The sequence below is a fragment of the Macrotis lagotis genome, chromosome 6 (assembly GCF_037893015.1).
Source record: "Macrotis lagotis isolate mMagLag1 chromosome 6, bilby.v1.9.chrom.fasta, whole genome shotgun sequence".
NCBI classification, from domain to species: Eukaryota; Metazoa; Chordata; class Mammalia; order Peramelemorphia; family Peramelidae; genus Macrotis; species Macrotis lagotis.
This window is the reverse complement of record NC_133663.1, coordinates 27,378,005-27,405,755: the sequence shown is the minus strand read 5'-3', so window position 1 is coordinate 27,405,755 and position 27,751 is coordinate 27,378,005. Positions and strand designations below refer to the sequence as shown.

At 36.2% G+C, this 27,751-nt stretch overlaps 1 protein-coding gene across 1 annotated transcript in view; it reads left to right on the top strand.

The window, feature by feature from the left end:
- Positions 1-27,751, top strand: part of SERPINI2 (serpin family I member 2) — a 58,385-nt gene that overhangs the window by 12,651 nt on the left and 17,983 nt on the right. Inside the window, exons 7-10 of the mRNA XM_074192723.1 lie at positions 5,149-5,379; positions 8,318-8,512; positions 8,804-8,996; positions 20,960-21,057. Of these exons, the coding sequence (XP_074048824.1) occupies positions 5,149-5,379; positions 8,318-8,512; positions 8,804-8,996; positions 20,960-21,057 (717 nt within the window). The remainder of the gene's footprint in view (positions 1-5,148; positions 5,380-8,317; positions 8,513-8,803; positions 8,997-20,959; positions 21,058-27,751) is intronic.

The window sequence follows — 27,751 nt, the reverse complement described above, 5'->3', positions numbered from 1 at the left end:
ATTTTAAGAAAATCATTTCAGCTCTCAGTTTCTCATTTTTGACAAGAAGGGGTGGACTCTGTTATCTAAGATAACTGAGAGATTTTTTAAAAAAGAGATCCAGATTTCAGATGTTATTTTGCTGTGATCAGAAATGGCAAAGATAAGAAGATATCTATTAGGTCTGGTCTTTTATCAAATCATCTATTTATCTCATGAGGAGAACATAATATTTTCCTCATTTGGTGCAAAGGCAGATGTTTATCTTTCATTCTCAAAGAAACTTGGTGAAAAATTGATTTGGGGAATGTTACAGAAGGTGGATAGTAAAATAAAAAGCTGAAAGAAAGAGAAGGAAGTATGCACAGAATCAGTATGATGAGAGGATCTGATGCTAGAAGAGCCTGATTTTACAGATAAAGGAACTGGGGTCTTCAGAGGTTCTGAAAACATTAGTCTTATGATTCTAGAGATGAGGCAGTTAAGTGTCAGAGACAGGGTTCAGACCCCAGTACTCCTATTCCTCATTCATTTCATTTCCCCCATGCTTCTTGCTGCAGAGTAGCCCTCTTTCCTAGACAATCAAATATATAGACTTTCATTTCTTTAGAATGTGATTCATGCAATAGCATTCCATTAAAATCTTTATTAAATACTGGTCATTTATCTGCAAATTAAATTAAGTCTATAAAGCTGATTATTAAGACATACAAATATATACTTTCAATTTCTATTATTTGGTGACATTTCCCTACTACCAAGAATTGTGATTTATCAAAGGCCTGCTTACCATCACACATTCTGAAGCCCTAAGTACAAGACATAAATTCATTTGTTCAGACAAGTAATTATGAACTGCATTTTTTTCACTTTAACAAAAGCTATTGAATTAAAAAAAATAGCTGGAAATCAGTTTCAAACTCTACCAAATGCTTCTTGAGTGTTAATTAATTCTTTGGAACTATTCTGTCACCCCATCTCCTTTCCAGAAAGTTTTAAGACTGATCTAGAGTTTCAAAGAGTTGTAGCGGAGTCTTCCAGCTACTGTGTTATGTAGTCTGGTCACTCTCGCCCTTTATATAGCCTACAAGCAATAAGGAGAGTAAAACAAAAGATGCTATTAACTAACTAACATAAGGATGGTTGAGCAGAGACTGCTGTAATTCACTAGGAAAGGGGAATGATTTTTCTCCATGGTAGGAAAGTGGAATCAGAGTAGGAAGGACTTTATTTTTTTCTCATCTGTAGAATGGATCCAAGAGTATTTGTCCTACACACTTTGAGAGTTTATTTCTCAGCATGAAATGAAATCTAAAAAATGTTTTGTTTTTCTAAAGTATTACCTCAATGAAAGTCACTTCTAGTAATACTGCTCTCAGGATTCTTCATTTTACACTCTACAGAAGAATGATGATGATGAAGTCACACGGCACGTGGGAGATTCTACTTAAAAAGAGAGCTTGTCAGGAGGTTCCAACTCTGCCCAAGGCAATGATTTAGTTGTATGATGCTGAGCAAGTTACCTTTCTCAGCATGTTTCCTTATCTATAAAGTGGGGATGACGGTAGTTACATCACAGGTTTGTTATGAGGATCAAATTCGACTTCATAAGCTATAATATAAATACCAGTTGTTGGCACTATTTAGGCTTTAATTCTCAGTTTCCTTTTTCGGGATCCTCATCCAGTTTCTACCTGATTACTTATGTTGGTAATCCTTTAAGTTTCTCTTCTGGGTCCTCTTCTGGCTTTATATTATCTTGCCACTGGACCCAGATGACTCTGGAGGAGATTTAGCACAGCCCCTCCCCCACTCAAATCCAATTCACATGCTTAACGTGGCACCACCTCCCTGATGTCACGGTCTTCTTCAAGAATGAAGGACGGGGGGCAGCTAGGTGGTCCAGTGGATGGAGCACTGGCCCTAGAGTCAGGAGGATCTGAGTTCAAATTTGACCTCAGAAAAATCATATCATCTTGCTCAATGATCTCATTGGTTCTGTACATACATAGGTCTCAATGTAATGACTCCCAGGTCTATTTATCTAGCCCTGTAATTTCTCCCCTGACCTCCAATCTATAAACTCCACCTGCCTAATAGTCAATTTGAATTAAATTTCCTATAGACATCTTTATTCAGTTCCCCTTAGCCAATCTGATGTCAAGTCTTTTTGATTTTACCTTTGTAACATGTCTCCAACACACCCTCTTCCCTCTTCTCATACTACTACCATCTTGATATAAGCCATCATTACCTCAAGATAAGACTATTTCAATAGTCTACTGGTTAGCCTACCTCAAATCTTTCTCCATTCCCTTTCTTCCATTAAACTGTCAAATGAGCTTTGTAAAGCACAGGTGTTTTGACGAAATCAACAACCTCCATCTAAATAAACTGCTATGATTCCCTATTACCTCTAGGATGAAATATAAAATCTGATTTTGACTTTTAAAGTCTTTTATAACATGACTTCTTCCTACCTTTCCAAATTACTTATACATTATTCCCTCCCATGTACTTTGTTATTATTGTTCAGTCATTTTTATTCATGCCCTACTTTTTTTGATCCCATTTGGGTTTCCTTGGCAGAGATATTGCCATTTTGTTCTCCAGCTCATTTGACTTAAGAGGAAACTGAAGCCACAAGGGTCAAGTCACTTATCCAGGGTCAAATAGCAAGTAAGTGTCTGAGACCATGTTTGAACTCATGAAGATGGGTCTTCCTGACTCCAGGCATTCTATCCATTATTCCACCGAGCTGCCCTCATGTACCCTATGATCTAGTTAAAATAACTTCTTTACCATTTCTCACACAAAATATTCCATTTCCAAAAATTTGTTCATTTTCAATGACTGTTCACCATCTTGAATTCTTTCTCAAACCTCCTGACTTCCCTAGCTTTCTTCAATGTTCAGCTAAAATTATACTTCTCTAAGAAGTTTCTCCTAGTCCTCCCCATTCTCCTCTCTCAAAAATCTCATTTTCTAGTTTATTCCTTTTGAAATTACAACTCAATCCAATGAACTTTCAACTCTACTGTCTTTCTTTGAGATTTTTTTTATTATCTCTTAAATGGGCATATTAGTATTAATTTTACCTGCTTCTCAAAGATATTGTAAAGAAAGCACTTTGTAATTAATTAAATAAATGTATATATATATATATATATATATATATACATATATATGTATACATATATGTCTGTCATGGACTAAGGGTTCTTCACCATCTTGTGTAATTTCTTTGCATGTCCCCTATCTTAAAAATATCCTTCTAAAATGAACAAAATATTTTTGATGTTGTCTAACCTAGGTAAAGTTCACATCTAATATACCTCTAGTCTTGAAATCCATGTTTCTCTCAATGAAATTCTGGCTCATATTAGTGTTCAGTCCTGCCAATTATAGCATTGACCTCTATTGTATTTTCATCTATTCAATTTTCAGAACTTTGTTCAGACTAATTGCTCTTCAACTATATTCCATTTATATTGTGCTTAAGTTGATTTTTTGAACCTAGATGTAATAGTTTACATTTATTTATAGTAAATTTCATCTTTATTTGGATTAATAGTCTAGCCTGTCAAGGCATTTTTTAAAAAATACTGATTCTACAATCTAGTGTCTACTGTTCCACCCAACTTTGGATCATTCAGAAATTTGATTAAGCTTGTCAGTCATGTTTTCATTCAAGTTAATGATATAAATGTTAAAAAGCAGGGACCCAAATACAGATCTATGACCTCATTCCAAGTTGACATATATACCTATGACCAAATTTTTGTCTCCCTATTCCAACAATATTTTTGAATAGATGAATTAATTATGATCATGGCACACAAATCAGACCACAAAAAATTTCCTAAATGATAAGGAATTATGTTGAGTGCATATATTCAATATATATATATTGAATATATATATGTTGAATATATATATAATATATATACACAAATATATATACACAAAAAATATATACACAAAAGGATGATGTAGGCAATTTTTCTATGGTAGTTCAGTTTTGGTGCCATGCTGTAATTCTCAGAAAATTAGAAATGGCAGTGACTCAGATAAAAAACAAACAAGTTCCTTGCAAAGTCTAAAAAGTCAGAATTTTAAAAAAAGATCCTTCTGGAATCACTTAATTTTTTAAAAATAAATTACCCCAATATATTTTGTAGTTATAAAATACTAATTTATGGATATAACATTTTCCCCTTCTTTCCCATATGAGCTCTTCATTTTTGTCTAGAAAATGAATGAAGCAAAAACAATGACAGTTTTAGTATCTTTCAATACTGTATACACCACTCATTACCTGTAGTTCCCCACACACTTCTCTACCAGCGTCAAAGTAACTCTTTCTTAATTCTTCTTTTATTCCCAGATCAATGTCTAGTTTTATTTTAGTTTGACATAATTGCAATCTTTGCATATATATATTCTCACCGGTTTTTTTGCTATACATTTTAATTTCTCCATGTTTGTCTGAATTACTCATAGTCATCAATGTTTATTTTGCAATGTTCCATTATATTTATATAACACAATTTGCTCAACCATTCCCCAACCGATGAGCAGACACTTTATGACTTTGAAAAGTATTCATTGGCCTAACAGTTTGGTGATGATCCTAACTTCATGTTATGTATAAATAGTTCCTCAAAGACTAATTCCTAATACTGTTGGAGCAAAATTGACTTGTGAATTAAACAGTTTCTTTTGGACTGATGTAAATGATAATAGTCATACTGCACTGTAAAACTTATGAAATGCTTTGCAAAGCAGATCGTCTTTCCTTCTAGAAATGAGAATTTGACACATATGGTTCATGTGTCAGAAATGGAATTCTAATCTAGTTTCTCCTGAGTATAGGCCCAGAACTACATTCTCTCTGCCATATTTTTGTTGTACACTGGGCTTATTTTGATAAAGTTTGAAACCACAAACACACTTTCTTCTCCCTCAACATAAACTGTTTTCTGTAAAAACTCATTTTCTGCAGCAAAGAAGCATTTAAAATATTTATAGTAACTTAAAATGCAGTATTAGTTATAACTAAGGGTCTAAGGAATTATGGTATATATCAAATTGCTTAGATAGCTGGGCTGAAAATCTGTTGTTTTTATGTTGTTCAAGATGTCAGTAAATGTTATAATTATTTTTTAGGGGAAGAATTTTCGGCTCTGAAGTCATTTCTCTCTGCCATACTTCCAAAAAGGCAAGAATTTACATTTAATCTTGCCAATGCCCTCTACCTTCAGGAAGGATTCCTGGTGAAAGAACAGTATCTCCATAGCAACAAGGCTTTTTTACAGAGCTCTATAAAACTGGTGGATTTCCAAGATGCAAAGTCCTGCGCAGAGGCAATCAGTACCTGGGTGGAAAACAAAACAGATGGTAAAGCTGTCCATTTTCCCAGAATCCTTATTTGCTATTCATATTTGTGGTTCTCTACGCCCTCAAGCTGGGAATGACTGGCTGTTTTCTTACTAATAGTCAGAGCAGAAACATAGGCACAAAGGAATTAAGAAGTTGGAAACTCGACTTCCTTACCTTCTTATTGTTACTCAGTTACTCTATAATGGCAAGGCATTGAAAGCACCTTGAGAAGAGAAATGATGGGTTGAATGACATAGGTTTGTTTTTAATAGCTCACCAGAGAATGGTGAACTGCAATTTTTGCTCCAGTCCCAGTTTTGTGGAGTCATTTGGCTTTTTGTCAAAAGAAGGCAGCTGATGATGAACTCACTCCATTAATGGCAAGCACTTTATTTCCCACATTTACTGTAAATCATTAATACCCCTTTGGTTAAGTGTTAAGCTTAGCAACATGGCCTGCTAAACACTCCTGGCAACATGCCACTCAAGAAACTTAATCTTTCCATGAAATAAATGAAAGAAGTTGCAATTTGGAATTTCTCAAATCTTTATTGAAGGATGTCCTATCCTTCACATGATACCTTAATTCAAAATTATATAGTAATAATGCTTGTAAAGTATTTTACACTCACTATTTTAACAAACCTATGAGGCAGGTATTATGATTCTCATTGTATTAATGAGGAGTGATGTTAACTGACTTGAATAGGGTTATATAACTTGGATCTAAGGGGAAATTCTGTCTTATGTCTTTCTGACCTCAGGTCTAATGTTTTATCCACCATGACATGGTAACTCTTCATAACTCTTCAACTGGATGAGTAGATTCCTCATAAGTCCTCAGATTTAGACACAAAGGAACTCACTGTGTTTGTTTTTGGTAAAATTCCAAGTCATAAAAGAGCAGAGACCTCTTAACATGCTACATTTAGAGTTGAAAGTGACTCACCATGCTAGTTTTGATAAAGTTCCTTTCTAAATGCACTTTTCCCTTTAAATTTTTTTTTTTAAAATGTAGCTCAAAATGAAAACATGTCATATTTGGCCTCAGAAGAGCTAGGCTTTCATCCTTTGTCAACCATTTATAGCAAGGGTCATTTTCAGCATGTCATCTTTTCCTTTTGAACCTCTCTTTCATTGTTTCTCAAACTCTGTCTCTTCTTTCTTCTCTCCTCTGTTTGCCTTCCCTCTCTCCTTTATAAAATGAAATGAGGAGATTCAACTGGATAATCATTATGGGCCTTGAATATTGGGAATAAAATGTCCAAGTAACTCACTTAATCCTAAAAACAGGACACATTTTTATAGGGTATGTTTGAAAGAAACCCACAAACCCAAACATACACTCCTTAGGTGAGTCTACTAGGGGATGCAGAGCCCACAAAGAAAGTATATAGAAGTAGGAGTATTCACTGCTCGAGCTAGGGCAGCAACTGATGCTGCCACTCTAGGAAGGTCTATGTGGCATCTACAACTGTGCTGGATGGCCTTTCAAAGGGAGACAGGATAAAGGAAGCAAAAGAATAGAACCAGGGATCTCATCAAATTGAAAGAGTATAGATTTTATTGGGCCAGGTGTTTTAGGAAGAAGGGTATAGACCTTCTCAGGACTACTTATTGTCCTTTCCTCTGATGTAACAAATGGGATTATGAAGGTACCAGTTAGCGGGGTAGATGGAAGTTTCTGGAAACCAAGAAGTAGGAGGGGCATGCATACAATCCCTTCCCAACAAAACTAGTTTATCAGGACTACAAAGCCTCTCATTTTATTGAAGAGGAAACTGAGTTTCAGAGTTGAAGTAATTTATCCAAGGTTATTGAGGTAAGGTCTACAAAAGTGGAATTTGAACTTTGTCTTCTGATTCCATATCCAGAACTCTTGTCTAACTTTATTACTCCCCAAACTTGAATCATTTGGGTATACAATAATGCTCTTTCCTTCTTTCTTCTCTGTCTGTGGGACCCAATATCTCAATTCTTAATTAGAAAGTAGAATTCCATGGTAAGAGTACTAGGTAATGCAAGCCAATGGAGATGCATTAAATTGGGGTGATGTGAGAGGGATATTGCTTTTGGGCTATCTGGCCTAGGCTGCAAGGAAGGACTAGATTAGGCCCTGTCATGGTTCTTACCACACTGCCTACTCCTACTCTCAAGTCTGAATCATGTAATGACTTTATCTTAGAATGGGAAGGGACAATTGAGGCTATTTATCATATGCTATAGGAGAACAAGAATGCCCCCTTACATCAGAATTTTCTAGTGGCTATTTAACTTTACTCTAAGTCTTTTCTAAGTAGGAGCCAATTATCTCCTGGGGTATCCTGATCCATTTAGTGAAATCTTTGCTGCTAAGTTTGTTTTTCTGACATAAGCCTAAATTTGTATCTGCTATCTTCACCCATTATGTCTAGTTATATCTTCTGCCGAACAGAAAAGACCTAATCTTTCTTCCACATAAAAAGCCCAGTGGGGAACAGGGAGAGGGAGTATTCGGTAACCTTTGGCCTTACCCTATCTTTCCACTTTTTGCTAACATTCAAACTGGAAGGACATTTCCGATTTCCATATCTCTTATCCATAGTGAGAAAGATATAGCTAGATCATGACTCTGAAATAAATCAATCATTAGGAATTGAAGATTGATTAGCCAATCATACTGCTCCATCCACCCATTAGAAGCCTTTGATTTAAAGACTGACATCCTACCCATGATGCATATGGCAGTGACACATTTTAGTACTATAACTTCATTCAATCAGAAAGATGATTGCAAATTTACACAGAATGAAATAGAAAAAAGTTATTTGCTTCCTCCTTCTCCCTTCCCCTTCCCTCAAACACAAAAAAGCTTACTAAATTTGGCAATCCTGATAGCTACACAGACAAAAGATATTTCTATTTTAAGTTATTTTTGGAGGAATTATACTATTTTTCTTTTTTTCATACTCCAAAGGAAAAATAAAAAACATGTTTTCAATGGAAGACTTTGGCCCTCTAACAAGACTTGTGCTGGTGAATGCCCTTTATTTCAAGGGAGACTGGAAACAGAAATTCAGAGAAGAAGAGACACAGCCAATGGATTTTACCATTAAAGATGGCTCTCTGGTCAAAGTGCCAATGATGAAGATGCAACTGAGGACCAAGTTAGGTAATTTTGAGATTTACTATATGGGGCAAGGAAACCCTTTGATCTCTCCAAGTCCAGAAGCAGGAGCCAACTATCTGCATTTGTGTAGGAAGTTTCCATACAAGGCCTATGAATCAAATCCTAAATGTGAAAAATAGTAAGAAATTATTGCCTTAGTACATTTCCTTAGTAATGTCTAATGTGTCAGGCTTAAATCCCTGCCTTCCCCCAGGGGTATATCAACCTTATATAGTCTAGGCATTTAAATGCTTCATTGATTGATTGATCTGTGTTCTCCTTCCTTGATTATAGGTTCCTTCAATCATTCACAAATGAACTACCAGGTGGTGGAATTGCCTTATGAAGGGAATGAGTTTAGTTTAATTCTCCTGCTTCCAGCGGAAGATGTAGCCATTGAGGAAGTAGAAAAAATTATCTCTGTAGATGAAATTCAAGGTTGGCTTAGTGCAATGCAGGAGGAGCATGTGGAAATAAGCCTTCCAAGGTTTGTAATACATTTATTCTTCTGGTCTTTCCCCCCAATCTCCACCCTATTTCTTTCCCCCAGAGCAGATTCAGAAGAGTAGGCTGAAAGGTAACAAATGTTTGAAGTTGCTGATATAAATGAAAAAGGAAAAGAAATCCCAACTTTCTGAGGTTGTATTCTCCTCTGTTGGAACAAAGATGGGCCTAAGCTGATGTGGCATAAACACATTTGAAGGGGGAGCTATAATCAAGAGTCCAGTTTCCTCTGGGAGGAATGTAAGGATAAAGTAATAGGATTAAATGGAATTATCATAATCCTTTTAAGGTTCCACCTTAGATTTCTCTATTTTCCCTCCAATGGAGCTTAGAGTATTTTCTTTGGCCCAAAGTAAGGATATTGATGGCAAGTATAAGAAGTCATCCTTGCCCCCCCCCCCCCAAAAAAAAAGAACTGCAGTCTGAAAACACGAATTCTAACACTTACAGCTGGTTAGGGAATTTTCCCTATGGCAGAAATGGTGAGGAGGGAGTGAATAAAAGGAGAAATATGGAGGATCTCCTCAATGGAACTGGTTTAAATGGAATTCAAATAAAATATACATATCATCCAACTGTTCTGAATGAAATTATGGCTTGATGTTGAGCCCTTTGTCCATTTACTTCTTGTGGTTGCTGCTTTTGTTTTCATATAGATTTGAGAGGCAGCACAACATGGTGCCTAGCTTTGGAGTCTGAAAGATCTAATTTCAAATCTGAGTTGACATTTCCTAGCTTTGTGATCTGCAAGTCAGCTAATCTCTGTCCACTTTAGGGAACTTCACTGGGCATACCTTTTGATAACTTCTAAGGTCCTATCTAGTTTTTAATCTCCAATGCTTCAATACTCTTAATTCATAGATGCCTTCTAATCAGTACTGGTGAAAGGAATTCCCATCTTGATATTTCTGATACTGACTCAATTCCACATTTATTCACTGTGGATTTGTATCTATCCTATAAGATATTCTGGAACTGGTTTCCAATTTATGACAAATACAAGTTGTTTTTTTAAAGTAAAATAGGATCGTAGGAATGGGTTCATGGGAATAATGTCTTCTTCCTACATAACACATTTCTATAATAAGTCATTGTCTACATTTATGATCTCAGTATTACAGACATACAAATCTACCCATAGAACCAAGTATACCATTTCTATCTATTCTGCTTGTCACATTTGAGTTCTTACCATATGATCTTAAGTTTAGAACTGGAAAGGACTTTAATGGTCATCTAGTCCTCCTCCTCCCCCTTACCCAAGGTCCTACAGTTAATGTGTCAAAGTTGGGATTTGTGCTCTAATTCCAAATCCAGTGTTCTCCCATTGCAGCATGTTGCCTCTCCTTTTCTCTCACCCTAGTAAAAACTTAGCAAGAAGGAAATTGGAATATCAGTTAGCTATTTTTTTCAGGTTTTTGCAAGGCAAATGGGGTTAAGTGGCTTGCCCAAGGCCACACAGCTAGGTAATTATGAAGTGTCTGAGGTCGGATTTGAACTCAGGTCCTCTTGACTCCAGGGCTGGTGAGCTAACCACTGCCCCACCTAGCAGTCCCAAATCAGTTATCTATTGTCAAATAACTTTTACTCAGAAAGCTAGGTTGCTTAATGGATAGAACATAGTCTTGGAATCAGGAGGACCTGAGTTCAAATCCAGACTTGAATACTAGACACTAGCTATGTGACCTTGAACAAGTTACTTAGCCTTGATTGCATCACATGCAGGTCCATCTCTACTCATTCTGACAACTGGCCACAGGACCCAAATGAGGGGAAAGTGAGTCTGGTGAACCAGAACCCCCTCACTCAAATCTAATTCACTTGCATGTCCTGGCATCACCTCCCTGATATCACGATCTCCTTCAAGAATAAAGGACAAACAACAGAAACAACTGGGAAGAAAAAAATGATACTTTATTTTTATGATTCAAAATGTAGTTATTAACTCAACCATTTGAGAATCAGATTGACCCGAAGGAAGGCACACTGGCTTGAATTAAGGAAGATCTGGATTCAAAACTTGCCTCGGTATTCATTAGTTGTGTAACCCAAGGCAAGTTCCTTCATTTTCCTTATCTTTAAAATGTAGGATAATAATAGAACTTTTTCCCTAGGTTTGTCATAAGCATCAAATGAGATAACTCTATAAAATCTCCATAAATTTTTAAGTATTGTTTAGATATCTGTTGTCATAATTATAATAGAATATATTTTTTAAAATGCTTTTATTGTAATCTTTTGTTTTTATATCATATAAGTTACCAAATATATCCTTTCCTAACCCCTAATGAAGAAAATTAATCTTTATACCTAAAGGGAAAAAAAGAGTGAGTGTATCAACAGTCCACACCCATAGTCTCCCATATCTGCAAAGAGGGAAGGGAAAGCATTTCTTCATTTCTTCTCTGAGACCACATGTGATCATTCAGATTGTGCAGCATTCACTTTTGTTTTTTTGTATCAGAGCATTTTAAGCTCCTTCCTTTTTTTTAAAAAAAACATATGTGCACATTCATAATTTCAGATCACGAAGACAAAGAACATAATTTAAATGATTTAGAGCAAGAAGGGACCTTAGAGACCATTTGTCCAAGTGTTTCATTTTATAGAGATGAAGTGATGGAGAGAAACAAAGTGATATGACTCAAGATTGCACAGGTGGTCACTGACAGTAAAGAGATTTGAATCTGTGTTCTTGGATGCCATGTGCAATACTCTTTGTAATACTTTGTATTACAACATCAGATGATTTCTTTCAGTCCATTCAAACAGTGTTGCAACTTTTAAAAAAAAATCTCTGAAAAACCCCTCCAATTTCCTTCTCTCTCACTGGTAAAATGAGGCAGATTTTGGTTATTTGGTTGTTGCTGCAAATCCTATCAAAAGTTTTACAAAGATGAAGAGTAAGCAAAATCTGGGCATGATTTCAACATGGTAGTGTACCCTCTAGCCTCTAAGGTAGGAAACATCTAGCCTGCTAGCTGTATAAGACCCGGGGTCTTGTACTGCCATGGCAATCTTAGGCAAGACTGGAAATTCAATAAATTTAGAAGTATTTTAGGGGTGAATTTATTAAATATCTGATCAAATATAGTAGGTGAATGATATTTATAAATATCCAAATGGCCCTTTGTAGGAAACAAGTTGCCTTACCCCTGTTCTAAATAGTTATTTATGCCAGCTTTCACATAGGAACATCTGGATTTGTAAAAGGATAGCCATGTGAAAAGAGAACTGTCTTCTCAATCAGATTCAACTAGATCCTGCTTCAGGTTGGAGTCATCCAATTAACAGCCACTTTCTGCAGCAAAGGCATACAGAATTCTTTTTTTCATTTAAATATAGGGAAACATGACTCCTAACAAAGAAGAGAGATTCTAGAAGGAATTTCTAAAGAAATAATAAAAGATTTATAGATACCTTTTATTTTGAAATCACCATTATTCCTAGCTAACACCAATAACATATTAATGCATTGTCTTCCAAAAACTCCTTTACTGTGCTTGCCAATTTAGTGAGTATGAGAGTGAAACTCTGGACATTTTTAAATTATTAGTAACAAGGAACATGATTTTACATGGTCATGGATAGTTTGTCATTCTCTCTCTCTCTCTCTCTCTCTCTTTGTATTACTTGACCACTTAGAAATTGAGATATGGCTTGGATTTTGGGATTTTTGACACTTTCCTACATATTCTAATATCATGGCATCATTGATGATATTTTGTGAAAAATATTTATCTACCTTCAATTGTTTTTTTCTTATTCTATCTGTATGAATATTATTCATGTAAAAGATTTTTATTTTCAGGTGGATAGGTGGAACAGTGGATAAAGCACCGGCCCTGGAGTCAGGAGTACCTGGGTTCAAATCCGGTCTCAGACACTTAATAATTACCCAGCTGTGTGGCCTTGGGCAAGCCACTTAACCCCATTTGCCTTGCAAAAACCTAAAAAAAAAGATTTTTTTTCATGAACCAAATGTTTTATTTTGTCATATAGCTAGAGATACAGAGGTGTATATGTGTAGGCAGGCATGAGTGAAAATGACAGAGGGAGAGAGAGAGAGAGAGAGAGAGAGAGAGAGAGAGAGACAGAGAGACAGAGAGACAGAGAGACAGAGAGACAGAGACAAGACAGAGATAGACACAGTCACAGAGAAACAGAGAGAGAATTATAGAGAAGGTTCCAGGTCTTGGACTAAGTACTGGTAATGCAAAAAACAAAAACCAAAACCCCAGTCTCTCTCTTCTCTATTACATTCTTAAGAGAGGGAAACAAATAAATGGGAGCTATAAGCAGGGACAATAAGGGGACTACAACAGCAAGTATAGTAGTGGAAACAACCCCCACAATCAGTATTGTGGTGGAAGAGAAGACATTACTTGAAACAGAGATAGAGAGTGATTGGCATTGGTGGACCTCTGAGTGAATGATGTAACAGTTCTAGGCAGGGCTTCCCAGGTCCCTGAGATACCTTCAGGCAAGAAAGAATTATTTTCTAGGGGCCAGACAGGTAATGTAGAAATGGAACTGGTGGGAGAGTGAGGTAGAAGTAAAGATCACCTTTATAATCACCTCTATCCTTTTTTAAAGAATTCTTCCCTTAACCATATATTTGAAAGATACCTCCTTCCATTTCCATTAATTGATTAATTTTTATATGACTTTTTTATATTTAAATCACATTCCCATTTAGAGGGTAGTATGGTATATAGTACAAGATGCAGTTCCACCTGTTTTTTTTTTTACCAAACTGCTTTTCATCTTTTTCAGTAGTTCTTGTCAAATATTCATTTCCCCAGGAATCTTAGTTCTTGCATTTCAACTGAAACTCTTTTTTAGCTAGCCCATTCCACTATTAATAGGGACTATTAGAGAGTCAGAATGATTCTAGGGACAGAGAGGCTATAGGAAGATGAAAATTCAAAGCTCACTTTTGACATGTGTTGGATCTGTGACCTTTTGTACCTTTTCTAATCTTTCATGACTAGACTTGAGGTTTAGCAGCCCCAAATCCCTTGATCCCATTGATTGGGCAACAATAGGTTAGAGGAGAGCAGCTAAATGGTGCATTGGATAGAGCATCAGCCTTGCAGTCAGGAGGACCTGAGCCCAAATCCAGCCTCAGACACAATAATTGCTTAGCTGTGTGACCTTGGGTGAGTCACTCTTAACCTCATTGCCTTAAATAACAAATAAAATTTAAAAAGTAGAGCTGCTATCTGCATTTGTGGTGAGAATTTATTCATTGAAGGGACGGCTAGGTGGCGTAGTGGATAAAGCACCGGCCTTGGAGTCAGGAGCACCTGGGTTCAAATCCAGTCTCAGACACTTAATAATTACCTAGTCGTGTGGCCTTGGGCAAGCCACTTAACCCCCATTTGATTGCAAAAAAAACAAAAAACAACAACAAAAAAAGAATTTATTCATTGAGTTTCCTATTTCAATGAAATCAGATGATTACCAGATTATTAGATTATTAGATTATTATTAAATTATGATAGTGATAGGTTCCCATGAAATACTAGACCTTCAAATGGAATTTAAAAAGAATTTTATCTAGTTCTATAAAGTATCCTTTGACTTTTTGATTGATTCTAGCACTAAAAATGTACTTCAGTTTTGGTACTATCATTGGTTTTGGTATGTTATCAAATTTCAGCCATGATGAGAAATGTCTTTCTAATTTTTAAGTATTTCTGTAAAGAAAAACATATTTTTAAATTTATATCTTTTGCATGTCTTCATATCTACTTTTATTCATATATTATAACTAATACTTATGACCACCTTTCCCCCAACCCATTTGCAAACAGCTTACTTTTAGAAGTCAGAACATAACAGTGTAAAATGCAGAATATGTTCACATCATAAGATGTTTTCTGGTGTTTTACTTAGGTCAGATTTATTTCAAACACTGGGTATGTTGCAGGAAAAATATGGTTTCAGGGGTTCAAGTGAATGTGAATAAATTCACTGAATAGATTGACTCTTGATTCAGAAGAATTTAGAGATAAAAGAAATTTTCTATGCATTACTGTGAATATTAAAGTCACAAGGGAACCGAGCAGCAATATAGGCCAGGTTTCATAGGGAAATTATTAGGGCTCCTTAAGAAGGGAGCAAAACTAAGAGGAAGAAGACTAAGGTTATGTAGGGTAAATACTGGGAAAGGGTTGGGGTAGAATTATGGCAGTGCAGTGAGGGATTAAGAAAGGGACAGCACAAACTGTGCAGGGCAAATAGATCGCACAGGTCCTGAGGAGTCAACTTAGTGTCTAAAGTGGTATCTGTCAGGGAAACAATGAGATGGGAGTAGGTTCAGTAGCTTGTTGAGAAGGACTGGCAAAAATCTTAGTAGCAATGACTAAAAGAGAAATACCTCTGTGATTGTCACAGGACAATCTATTCTCTTTACCTTTATAGAGATGGACATGGAAAACAACCTTGAATTCTTGGGGGATAACCTCTCCATGCCATATAAGCTGGAAAATTTCAGTCAGTTTTCAGGAAGATGGTCACCTCCCTGAGAGCCAGTGTGACTTCAGAAAAGGTTGAGGAATAGTTGACACTGCCCAATAATACCTGGGAAAATGCCAGGAACAAAAGAGAGCTCTATATACAACATCAACCAAGGCCTTTGATACTGTCAGTCATGTGGATTTTGGGAAAATTATGTCAAAATCTGGTTACCCAGAGAAGTTCATCACTATTAATACATCAACTTCATGATGGTGTACATGCCCAGGTTCTTGATAGTAGCCAATTTTCTCAAGATTTCCCAGTCACCAAGGGAGTGAAACAAGGAGGTGTCCTCACTCCAATATTTTTTAACATGCTGTTTTCAGCCATGTCATCAAAAGCGTTCAATGAGGATGAACCTCAAGGTCAACCACTGCACTGATGGCAAATTCCTCAATTTAAAAAGACTACAAGCCAAGACCAAAGTAGAAGGAGTATTGGTGCATGGTCTTTTGTTTACAAATGATTGTGCATCAGTGTAGCCTCTGAAGTTGAGTCGCAACAAGGTATGGATTGATTCTTTGCTGCTTTTACTGCTTTTGGTCTAACAATTAACTCCAAGACAACCCAGGTGCTCCATCAGCCAGCACCACTCCATCCATATGTGGAACTATTGCTTGCAGCAAATGGAGAAGTTTTGAGGACTGTGGACAAGTTGACTTACGAGTATCCTGCTCAAGAAGGTTCACAATGACAATGAGGTGGACACAAGCATTGCCAGAGCTAGCTCAGTATTTGGGAGGCTCTGAAAGAAAGTGTGGGAGAGAAAAGGTATTAGACTGACTACCAAATTGGAGATCTATAGAACCATTGTGCTGACCTCATAGCTATATGTCTGTGAAATCTGGACAGTCTACCAGGGCCATGTCAGAAAACTGAATCACTTCCATTTAAATTGTTTTAGGAAGATTCTGAAGATCACCTGGCAGGAGAAGATCCCAGACAATAAGGTCCTTTTTCTAAACTACCAAGCATTCCACCATTTCTACAAAGTGCAGCTAGGATAGGCTGGTCATGTTGTTAGAATGCTAGATGTACAGTTGCTGAAAAAACCTATTTTTGGGAGATCTCATGCAGGGCAAGCACTCACAAGGGGATCAGAAGAAGTGATACTGAGACACCCTGAAGGTCTCATGGAAGAACTTTAGAATTGACTGTACAACTTGGGAGAACCTGGAGCAGGACCCCACAGCATGGCATGCCCTTATCAGTGAGGGGGCTGCACTCTTTGAGGAAGGCGGAATTGGAGTAGGTCAAAGGAAATGTGACATTGGTAAGTTTGGAGTACCCATCTAGGTGTTCAGGTGGATTATTTGTGCCCAACTTGTGGCAGAGCCTTCCAAGCTCCTATTGGTCTGATCAAATACAATCAGACACTGCCATTTATCTCAAAGATGGTGATGACAAGAACCAACCAACCAGGTTCAGTTACTCAAAGATTTAATCCTTTCATTTTAGGGCAGGGATTTATTGCTTTGTTGATTGAAGCTTGTTTTGTGCCTGGGGGGCAGAGATTTGCCTCTGAATCTTTGCTTGGGGGAAGGGGGCACAGCAAGATATTTCAAAGAAGAAGTTCATTTACCTCAAGCACAACTAGGTGGCATAATGGATAGAGCATTGACCTTGGAGTAAGAAGGTTCAGAGTTTGAATTCAAACACTTGAAATTTACTAACCGTGCGACCTTGGGCAAGTCTTTTGACCCTGATTGCCTTGCATCCAGGGTCATCTCCAGTTATTTTGTTCCATATCCAGCCATTGGATACAGATGACTCTGGAGGAGAAAGTGAGGCTGATCACTTAGCACAGCCCCCCCCCCCCCCCCACTCAAATCCAATGCATGTGCTTGTTGTGGCATCACCTTCCTGATGTCATGGTCTTCTTTGAGAATGAAGGACAAAAAAAGGCAAGCATTAACATCCTCAGCTGGGTGCTTCACTTAATTTCACTGACCTCCTCAGCTAGGTACTGCACTGAAGTTCTTTGATCTCAGTTCATTGTCATAATTTTCCCAATCAAGGAATAGGAACCAAACTCATTTGAGGAAAGAAATGAAGACTGTCTTCTGAAGGTATTTCCTGATGAAAAGGGGCATTGAACTGTTCAAACCTAGTGAGTCCCATTTGAGGGGGAATTGAGGCATGTTCAGAACTTGACTAAGGTAGCAGCTAAGGGGTACTGACTCCTAGGCTAGGGTTAGGGAGTCAGCCTGCTTGGGGAACATGATCCCCAAATAAGCTCTCATGCCCCATATCTTTCCTTATTATTTATTCCCTGTTGGCAGTTACTGTGGTTGCTGCTGCCAAACTCTCTCCCTTAGCTTCTATTAATCACAACAATAGAAAAAACAAACCAAAACCCAAAAAACCTAAATTGTTTGCATCAGAGTGAATTCTTTCATGTTCTTCTTGAACCCCTGAAGCCGTTTAGTGGTAATGCATTTTCTAATAACAGGGGATTAATTGAGCCCATTATTCTATACAACTTTTTAGCAAGTATATTATAACAAGGTTCTTAGAATGCTTATTTACTTATTGCTCTGGTTAAGTTCTGGGGATTCAAGGCCAAAAAAAAAAATAGTTCCTGTCCTCACACAGCTTTTGTTTCTAACAAAAGAAGACAACACATAAAGGAACAGACAAGGAGCAGTATGGAGAACATGCTGGAACAGGGGCATGGAGTAAGGTGACCAGAGAGAGAGAGAGAGAGAGAGAGAGAGAGAGAGTCAGGAGTAGAGCAGCATGGGTTTGTCATAATCAAAAAATGATTTTGATGAGAGAAATGAGAGAAATAGGTTACAGATACAGAGAAAGAGGGCAGTTGAGTCATGATAGCAAAGTCTGGAGAATTAAGGTGAATGTTCAGTCATTGCAGATTTATATGCATGTGTGTAGATATGTATATAAGATATATTATTTGTGAATATATTGTTTGAAAAGGACAATTAATAATAACTCATATCCTTTTAGCTTTGCAAAAGGATTAGAGAAAACTGAGATGGATCAGAAAATGGGTAGTTAAGATGAATTTGATTTGAATATTGCCCTAAGGCAATACTAGCTCTACCTACCTTTGCAAGTTTCTTAAGGTGTCTGAACTTCTTGCTTTACCAGTAAAATAGAGATGATAATAATAGCACTTATCTCAGAAGTGATGTGAGAATCCATTGAAATATAAGTAATGTGTTTTGCAAAACTTAAAATATTTTAGAAATAAGAATTTTTATCAATATTATTAATAATATAACCATTATATCTTTTCTTTTTGTTGATATTTATGATAACCTGAAATTGAAGATATTTACCCTGAGTGATAGGAAAACTAAGTCAAAGAAAAATTTAATAAATTGCCCAAAGTCATATACATAATTATCACTATAACCCTTGAATTGAGATCTAGATCTGGGAAAATGTAAGCTCCTTGAGGGCAGGCATTGTTTCCAAGTTTCTCTCTCTCTCTCTCTCTCTCTCTCTCTCTCTCTCTCTCTCTCTCTTTCTCTCTCTCTCTCTCTCCCTGCCTCTATCCCTCATCCATCCCTCCCTCCCTCCCTCCCTCCCTCCTTCCTTTCCTTCCTTCCTTCCTTCCTTCCTTCCTTCCTTCCTTCCTTCCTGCCTTCCTGCCTTCCTGCCTTCCTTCTTCTTTTCTTTCTTTTTCTTTCTTTCTTTCTTTCTTTCTTTCTTTCTTTCTTTCTTTCTTTCTTTCTTTCTTTCTTTCTTTCTTTCTTTCTTTCTCTTCCTTCCTTCCTTCCTTTTTTCTTTCTTCCTTTTTTCTTCCTTCCTTCTTTCCTTCCTTCCTTCCTTTCTTTCTTCCTTCCTTCTTTCCTATAAGTTTGCTGGAATGGAATATTCTCTTTGTATAACCTCATATGAGAACTACTCTGAATATTATATCAGAGATGGATAGAGGTTTAATGACATGTCCAGGGTCACATAGCTATTGCGTGTGGGATTTGGATCAGATCTTGATTTTCAGGAAGACTCAATCTAGTCTACCATGTTACATCTCAAAGTACAAAATATAGATATCCTAATTCTCAATATACATATCAGGAAATTGAGGTCCAGAGAAGTTAAATAATTTGCTTGGGATGAGATAATTAGTTGAGATGTGTCAAAGGTCAGTTTTGAAGGATGGTTTTCCTATGTCCATAGGTGGCACTCTAGTCATCACAAATTGCTCCCTATCCGTGACAAGTCTATTTGAAGTGGGCGTTTAATAAATGCTTGTTGCTTGTGGATTGGAATAGTTTAGAACTTTCTTGTCTGTCTCCAAGCCCAAATATCCCAGGTTCTAAGTACAATCTTTAATGATTAAAGACCTCTTCCCCTGTAGGCAAATTTAAAGAATAAATCATTTAGCTGCCTTCTTGGTATCAGTTTTGTTACCCCATCTAGGAGACAAAACTACAAGTATATTTTCATGCTGTGATAAGAAGATTCTCAGGACCTTAGATCTAGAAATGGAAAAGACCTTCATTTAATTCACCTATAGGCACAGACAATGAAACAGAGTCTTGTCCAAGGTAATACAGGCAAGTAAGTGACATAGCATGTAGCAGCAGTGGGGAAAACCTGTGTTTGAGTTTTGCCTTGGATACTTCCTAGCTGTGTGGCTCTGGACAAGTCACTTAAGTTCTGTCAGCTTCAATTTCCTTACCTATAAAATGAGGAACTTGGCTTCTTAAGGATGTTGGTTCCTTCTCAGTAACTTCTAAGGTTTCTCCCAACTCTTAATCCATCATCTCTGATTACATGGCAATGTAAGTGATAGAGATGGGGATTGAACCAAGGTTATCTCACTCTAAAACTCAAATCTCCTTGCATTTTTAGCTCTGCTTCTTGAGGGTCTATGGAAGCCATACATAGTAGCCACCTAGTAAAAATGGGAAAAATTGTTGCACATGAAGTCAAAAAGACCTGAGCTCAAATCAATCTCAGACACTAGTTGTTCAAATTAGAGCAAGTCATTTGATCTCTGCCTGCCTCAATTTTCTCATATATAAAAATGGGACTAATAATATTAATAACTCCCTCATGTGGTTGTTGTTTTAAAGGTAAAAAGACTTGTTATCTGTAAATGTTTTGTAAAGTTGAAAGTACCATACAAGATATTAGTTATAATGCTGCTCATCTCTAAAGTAGTGACACTACACAAAAAAAAACTTGTTCGAGTGTTCTTTTCATGGTTAATTTAATAAAAACCCAACACTGGGAATATTTTTCCAGCTGTTTCTGAAAAAATTAATGAAAGTTAGAAGATTGAACTTATGTGGGGTCCAGAAAAGAGAACAAATTTTGATTAAATAAAAAATGTGATGATTGCAAAAAGAAAGTATTTCATTTCACAGTCAATTGTGGCTAAAAAAAATTAATCTGGTTAAAGTCATGGAGAATGTTTCATATATTTCTTTTTTCCTCCCATAGGTTTCAAATAGAACAAAAATTAGATTTCAAGGAAATTTTCAAGACTCTGAATATAACGGAGATATTTAGTGGTGGCTGTGACCTTTCTGGAATAACAGGTAGTGTGATGGATGATTGTAATATTATTCCAGATATTTTAAAGTATATTTTCAGTTTTTTTCTTCCCCTAGTTATACCTCATAACTGTTTGATTTTCCAACTTAAAACAATAGACCCCATAAAACACAAGCCTGGACTTCATAAATGTCATTTTTGTACATTCAGACTGCCAACAAGCTCCCAATATGCTATCTGTTTAAACAGTTCCCTTCATACAGCTCACAAAACATTTTGGAACTGTTACTTAAACCTGATATCTATAATTTTTAGTGGATTTATGGAGTTAAAATGGAACCGTGAGTCCTTATTTCAGACATTTTCATTTCTAGATCTCTAAAATGGGAATACTAACTTCACAGCCCTTCTCTAAGGGAAGCTAATAAAAACTCTCATAAACCATTTAGCAAATGCTAATGTGGGAATATTAAAGTCCTTGAAACAGTCATCTGCAAGCTGCTACTCCTCTCAAATGTCAAATAAAGAGAACTTCACTATTGTTAGTCTCATCTAAGACTTCAGAATATTTTAGTATCGGGATACTATGGGTCAATTCTGGGCAGGACACCAGTCTTTTCATGGGAAGATATAAAGACAAAGATAGCACTATATTGTTACTAGATAAAGATTTTCCACGGAAAATCTATGGCACAAAGCAAATCACTGAATGTCTTTGCTGAGATTATATCTTGATGCATGATTGTTAGTTGACATAGAAATAGAATATAGCACCTAGAAGGCCTGTTTCTCCTTTGGATGAATGAGCAGAAAACAATGCAGTATACTGGTGTCATTGAGCTTCAGATCTAATCAAAGGCTTATCCCTGGGATAGGTAATGTATAATGGGTGGCCCACACATGACATTTTAGAAGTTCATGATGCATCTTTACTTGAAGGGAAAATCAAAATTGTCCTTACAGATGCATTGATAATGTTATTTTGATAAATTGCAAAGGAATGATGAAACATGTTCTGTGAAAGATCCAACATAGAATCTGCCATGGACATACCTCAGAGACCTGTAACAAGGATGATCTATATAGCATAATATTACAATTACTAATGTATTTTATGATTATATCTGAGAAGGTCCTAAAAGATAACTAGATGTGTATTGGGTGATGTGCTGGATGTTCAGTCAGAAATATCTCATTTTAAATCCTGCCTCTGCTTTGCACTACAGTTAGTCTTTATTCAGCATGACTTTCTCCACTGTAGTGGCTCATTATAAAAAAAATTAAATTTTGGGGAAGTTTTATGGAAACTGCAAGCTACAAACAAAGGCCAGCAGATGCCACGTGAAATATTTAGAAACTCAGAAATGCATAAAATGCAAATATTATATAATATCAACACATTTTATCTTTTAATACCATCATAATTTAGATGTCTTATTTGGTATGAAGTAAGGGGAAAAAAATTTTACATGGAATTTCCAGAATGTGGAAGGTGCCAGCCTACTAACCTCCATGATAATTATAATCTTGGGTAATTTAATTTCCATTTAATTTCCATCAACTTCAGTTCCTTCATCTAAAATGGGGATAAGTATATCCTTATTTTACCTTGAGATAATAACACCTTCTTCACTGGGTTGCTTTTAGATTCAAATAACATATCTATCTATCTATCTATCTATCTATCTATCTATCTATCTATCTATCTATAATATTTCATGAACATTTAAACATTGTATATGTCAGTTATTATAGCTATTAGTTTGGAATCATCTAAGCCAATCCTCTCATTTTCAAGTGTGGAAATTCAAGTCCAGAGAGGTTAGAAGTCTTAAAAATAGGAAACAGCAAAACTGAGATTCAAACCCAGATTCTTCGATAACTAATAACAGTCCATTTCCCCCTGAATCACATAGCATTTAAGGGGAAAATATTGGAGCTTATCAGTGAGACTGGTCAGGCTAGTCACTCTTCTTCTACCGAAGGTAATAGTCAACTGAAGTAAGAATTTGACATTTTCAGATCTTACTTCTATATTAGTCTCATCAGTGTTAAGCATTTGAAATACTGTGGTTGGTACAGGTTGTAGAATCAGAAGAAATCAGGACTTAAAAGCTCTCTGTGCTTCAGTTTCCTTATCTGGATACTTAGAATAATACAGCATCTACCTCATAGGATAACAGACTACAGAATCTGTTACAGCGTCTATCTCTCCTTGCTTTATAAATTATCTATAAATATGATTGAGATACCTCCCATATCTTCAGGCCAGTCACTGATAATAGAGGCTACAGGATCCAGTGCAGGTACAGGATCCAGTACAGAGGGTACAGGATTCTTCCACAACGTTCTTTTCAGATTAACAGAAGGTCATTAATCAACACTCAGTCTTCTGTGAAGCTCTCTGCAAGTTTTATTAATTAGCCACTCTTCCACCACTAAGCATAGCAAACAAGATTTTGCCAAGTCTGCTGAAATCAAGACATTTTCATTCAATCAACCCTGCTATACAAACCCAGCAGTTCCTTCATATTAAAAAAATAATTATTAGCTTGATGTGAGTGGTCCTTTGTTGATTTATTAGTGAACTACTTTCTCCTTTCAAAAGACTTGCAAAGTAACACTTCATTCTCTAGAATTTCGTTGTTGACCAATATAAAGATCAATAATCTGGAATTTTCCAAAGTCACCTTTTTTTGGATTTTTATAATATAATTTTTTATTACTAAAAAGTTGCATTATGGAAAGTAAGAAATAAAAAGACTAAAGCATGGGAATTTAGACTAATCTCTTCTTTATATTAGCAGAATATACAAAGAAACAGCATGTACTTCACCCCAGTTGAGAAGACTCTGCATGGCAGGGGATTTGTAGATCTGAACAGGAAAATTTTCTGAAATATTAAGAGGAAAGTGGTGGGGGAGAGAGAATGATAGAAAATGGAAAAGATATTTTTTCTGTTTTCATAGTGATATTGTTTTATTTTTCCTCTTGTTATCTTTATCTCCTCTATTATTTTTCTATTCCGGAGTTTCTATATAAGGGCATCCTTTCTTTGTATGGAGTGCTATTTCCCCTTTATCTCAATTTTATCTGATTCCTTTCAAAAACCAAGATAACACACCTTCAATTTTCTATCATTTCTCCCTGACACTTCTTACATATCACCAACAGAGCTCTTAGAAAGGTATTAATATATTCTATTAGTATCCTTGGAGGTAATTATTTTTAAGCCTGGAGACTTGAACATATCAAAAACAGTTAGGTAATCTCTTACTATCTTTTTACCTGATGTGACATTTCATTTTTTTTTGTTTGTTAGTTTGAAGGCCAGTCAGTCTTCTGGAGGAGAGAGAAGTAAAACAAATTAAATGGTTCTTTCTCTCTCTCTCTCTCTCTCTCTCTCTCTCTCTCTCTCTCTCTCTCTCTCTCCCATTCCTTCCTTCCTTCCCTCTCTGTCTTTGTCTGTCTCTATCTCTGTCTCTCTTTGTTTCTCTCTGTCTCTGAAATATGTCTCTATTCTCTGTTTCTCTCTCTCTTTTTCTGTGTGTCTGTCTGTCTGTATGTTTCTTTCTCTCTCCTTCCTTCCTTCCTTCCTTCCTTCCTTCCTTCCTTCCTTCCTTCCTTCCTTCCTTCCTTCCTTCCTTCCTTCCTTCCTTCCTTCCTTCCTTCCTTCCTTCCTTCCTTCCTTCCTTCCCCCTCTGTCTCTGTTTCTGTCTCTGTCTCTCTCTGTGTGTGTCTCTCTGTCTTTGTCTCTCTCTTTCTGTCTCTGAACAATGTCACTATCCTCAGACAGTAGTTCCTAATATCTTCTTAGATTTATGCTCCTTCCAAATGGAGGGGAAGTTTAGAGGACATCTATTGCATTAGCCTACAAGCTTCTTGAGAGTAGACCTTGTTTCATTGTTTATACTTGCATTTCTAGTGCCTGACATGGTAGGAACTTGATTGTGCCTTGATGGATGATTTGTGGACTGTGTTATGTCACCTATTCTCTTCTTCCTCCTCCCTCCTACATTTTTTGTTTTTTTTAAAATTTTATATTATTACAATAATCTTGTTGTGAAAGTAAACATAACCTCCCCCTCCCCCAAAAGATGAGAAACCTCAAGAATTATGTGAGGGAGAAAAAATATACTTCAGTCTGTGTTCAGATTCCAAAGATTCTGTCTCTGGGGTGAGTTGCCTTCTTTATCATAAGTCCACCAGAGAAGTTGCTTCAATTTTTTTTCCACAGTTGCTATTACTAGCCGTATTTCCCTCCATTCTTTCCCTCCCCACTCTCATTTATTCTATTCTCTCTCTCTCTCTCTCTCTCTCTCCTTTCATCCTGTCCCTGTTCAGAAGTGTGTTGTATCTGAATATCCTCTCCCAATATCTTCCCTCTCTTCTATCACCTACTCCCCCCCATTCCCTCTTATCCCATCCCTTTCCTCTCATTTTTCTCTAGGGTGAGATTGATTTCTATACCCTATTAAATGTGCATGTTATTTCCTTCTGAGCCATTCTTGATGAGAATGAAGGCTTACTCATTCTTCCTCGCCTTCCCCCATTCCACTTTATTGTAAAACCTTTTTCTTGACTCTTATGTGAAATATCTTAGTCCCTTCTTCCTCTCCTTTCTCTTCCTCTCTGTACTTTCCTTTATCACCCATTGACTCCATCTTTTTACTATATTATACCATTATATTCCGCTCCTTCCTATGTCCTGTCTATATTTGCTCCTTCTAACAGCTCTTATAAATGAGAAAGTTTATATGAGTTATCAATATCTTCTTCCCATACAGTAATACAAACAGTTCAATATCATTAAGTTTCTCATAATTAGTCCTTCGTTTCCACCCCCTCTATGGGTCACCAGAGTCCTATACTGGGAGATCAAACTTTCTGTTCAGCTCTGGTTGTTTCAATAGAAAAGTTTGAAAGTCCCCTGTTTCATTGAAACTCCCTCTTTTTCCCTGAAAGAGGATGTTCAGTTTTGCTGGATAGTTGATTCTGGGTTGTAAAGCAAAATCTTTTGCCTTCCTGAATATCATATTCCAAGCTCTACGAGTCCTCAATGTAAACATTGCCAGATCCTGTGTAATCCTGACTATAGAACCCCAGTAGTTATAGAACCCCAGTAGTTTTGCATCCTTGATTATGTGGCTGGTTTCCCTCTTTTTGTCTTCATGCTTTTCTTTTTAATCTAAAATCATCAGAGAGCTCCTTGTGTAGCAACATTGTTTTTTTTAAGACATAAATTTATTGTCTTACTGACATGAACCTCAACTACAAATATACAAAAAATCTTCCATCTACAGATGGTTTTACTTTTTTATAGTTTCAGGCTATGGAATCAGGTCATATTTCCCTATAATTTTCTAAAATTCCATCTCCTAAAATTTAAGGTACATTTATGATTTATACTAGTGTGCAATTTCCTTTCTGTGACAAACTAAAAGGTAATTTGATTGCTTTTCTTCTGAGTCCTGTTAGTTTTTACAACTACCATATTTTCTTGTAAGATAGATTTAGTCAGATTATTTCTCTTTATTCCTTCCTGTTTTTCTTAGAGATTTGCAAGTTACCCGAACAGGTTCTCAGATGCCCTACTTTGAGCAGATTTAGACTTGTAGTTTTGGTAGACCTGATATTTAAATATAGTTATTCCATCATTAACTTGATACTTTGTCTCTGAGCAGGTTGTGTTATCTGTATTAGAAAAGCATAGTCTACTCACTCTGACTCGTCAAGTGGTCTGCTATGTTTTCCCCAATAACATTGCTTTGTTTTGCATTTCTTCTTCCTTCAAATGCTCTCCCCTATACTTCCATTCTCATATAGTGCTATTCTTCCTCCCTTTCCGCATTATCTGATTCCTTTTGAATAAACTGTTCTACTGGCATCATCCAATCAGACTCTGATACCACCAAGTCTCAGTGATATCTATTGGATTGTTCTTTATACATGTGAAAATTTCAAGTCCACTTCATTTTTATATTGTTGATATATACTTTGAAACTTCCTGCCTCAGTACTTTTCTATTTTCATTTGAGAATTACTGTGACCTATTTGTTTATTTTCCATGCATATTTAATATTGCTACTTCATAATATGTAATTTTGCAGTTTTCTGGGTTTTATCTCTCACCTAGTTCCATTGAAAATCTTGATTAGATAACTAGGGAACCTGACATGTAAAATATATTCCAACTCTTTATAAAATCTTATCATTTTGTTAGTATAGCTATAGTATAGATTAGCATACTTTTTGAATATTCACAAAATAATTCTTTTTTGTTTATTTCTATTTCATTTTTACAATTACATGTAAAGAAAATTTTTGAAATTAAAAAAATTTTCATTCATTTTTATAAAATTTTGAGTGTCAAATAATTCTTCTCCCTCTCTGTCTTCCCTAAGGCAGCAAACAATTTAATCGTGTATGTGTAACCATATAAAACATATTTCCATACATAACTTTTAAATAATAAAAACCCAGGATGACCAAAGTGAGTTGAAAGTTATTATAAAATACTGAGAAAGATTTTACAGAAATAAAAATGAGGCATAATTTGATATTTTTTCTCACAAACCTATAATTTAGGTCTATCAAATTTCCCAATTTATGTTTAGGACTAAACTGATATTTTATTGTATAATCCATGATACTTATTTCAGTGTAGAATCTGGACTCTTCTTGGGTTTCTTCATGGTTGGGGTATTAATCCAGTTAAGAGTCAAAAGCAGCACCAAC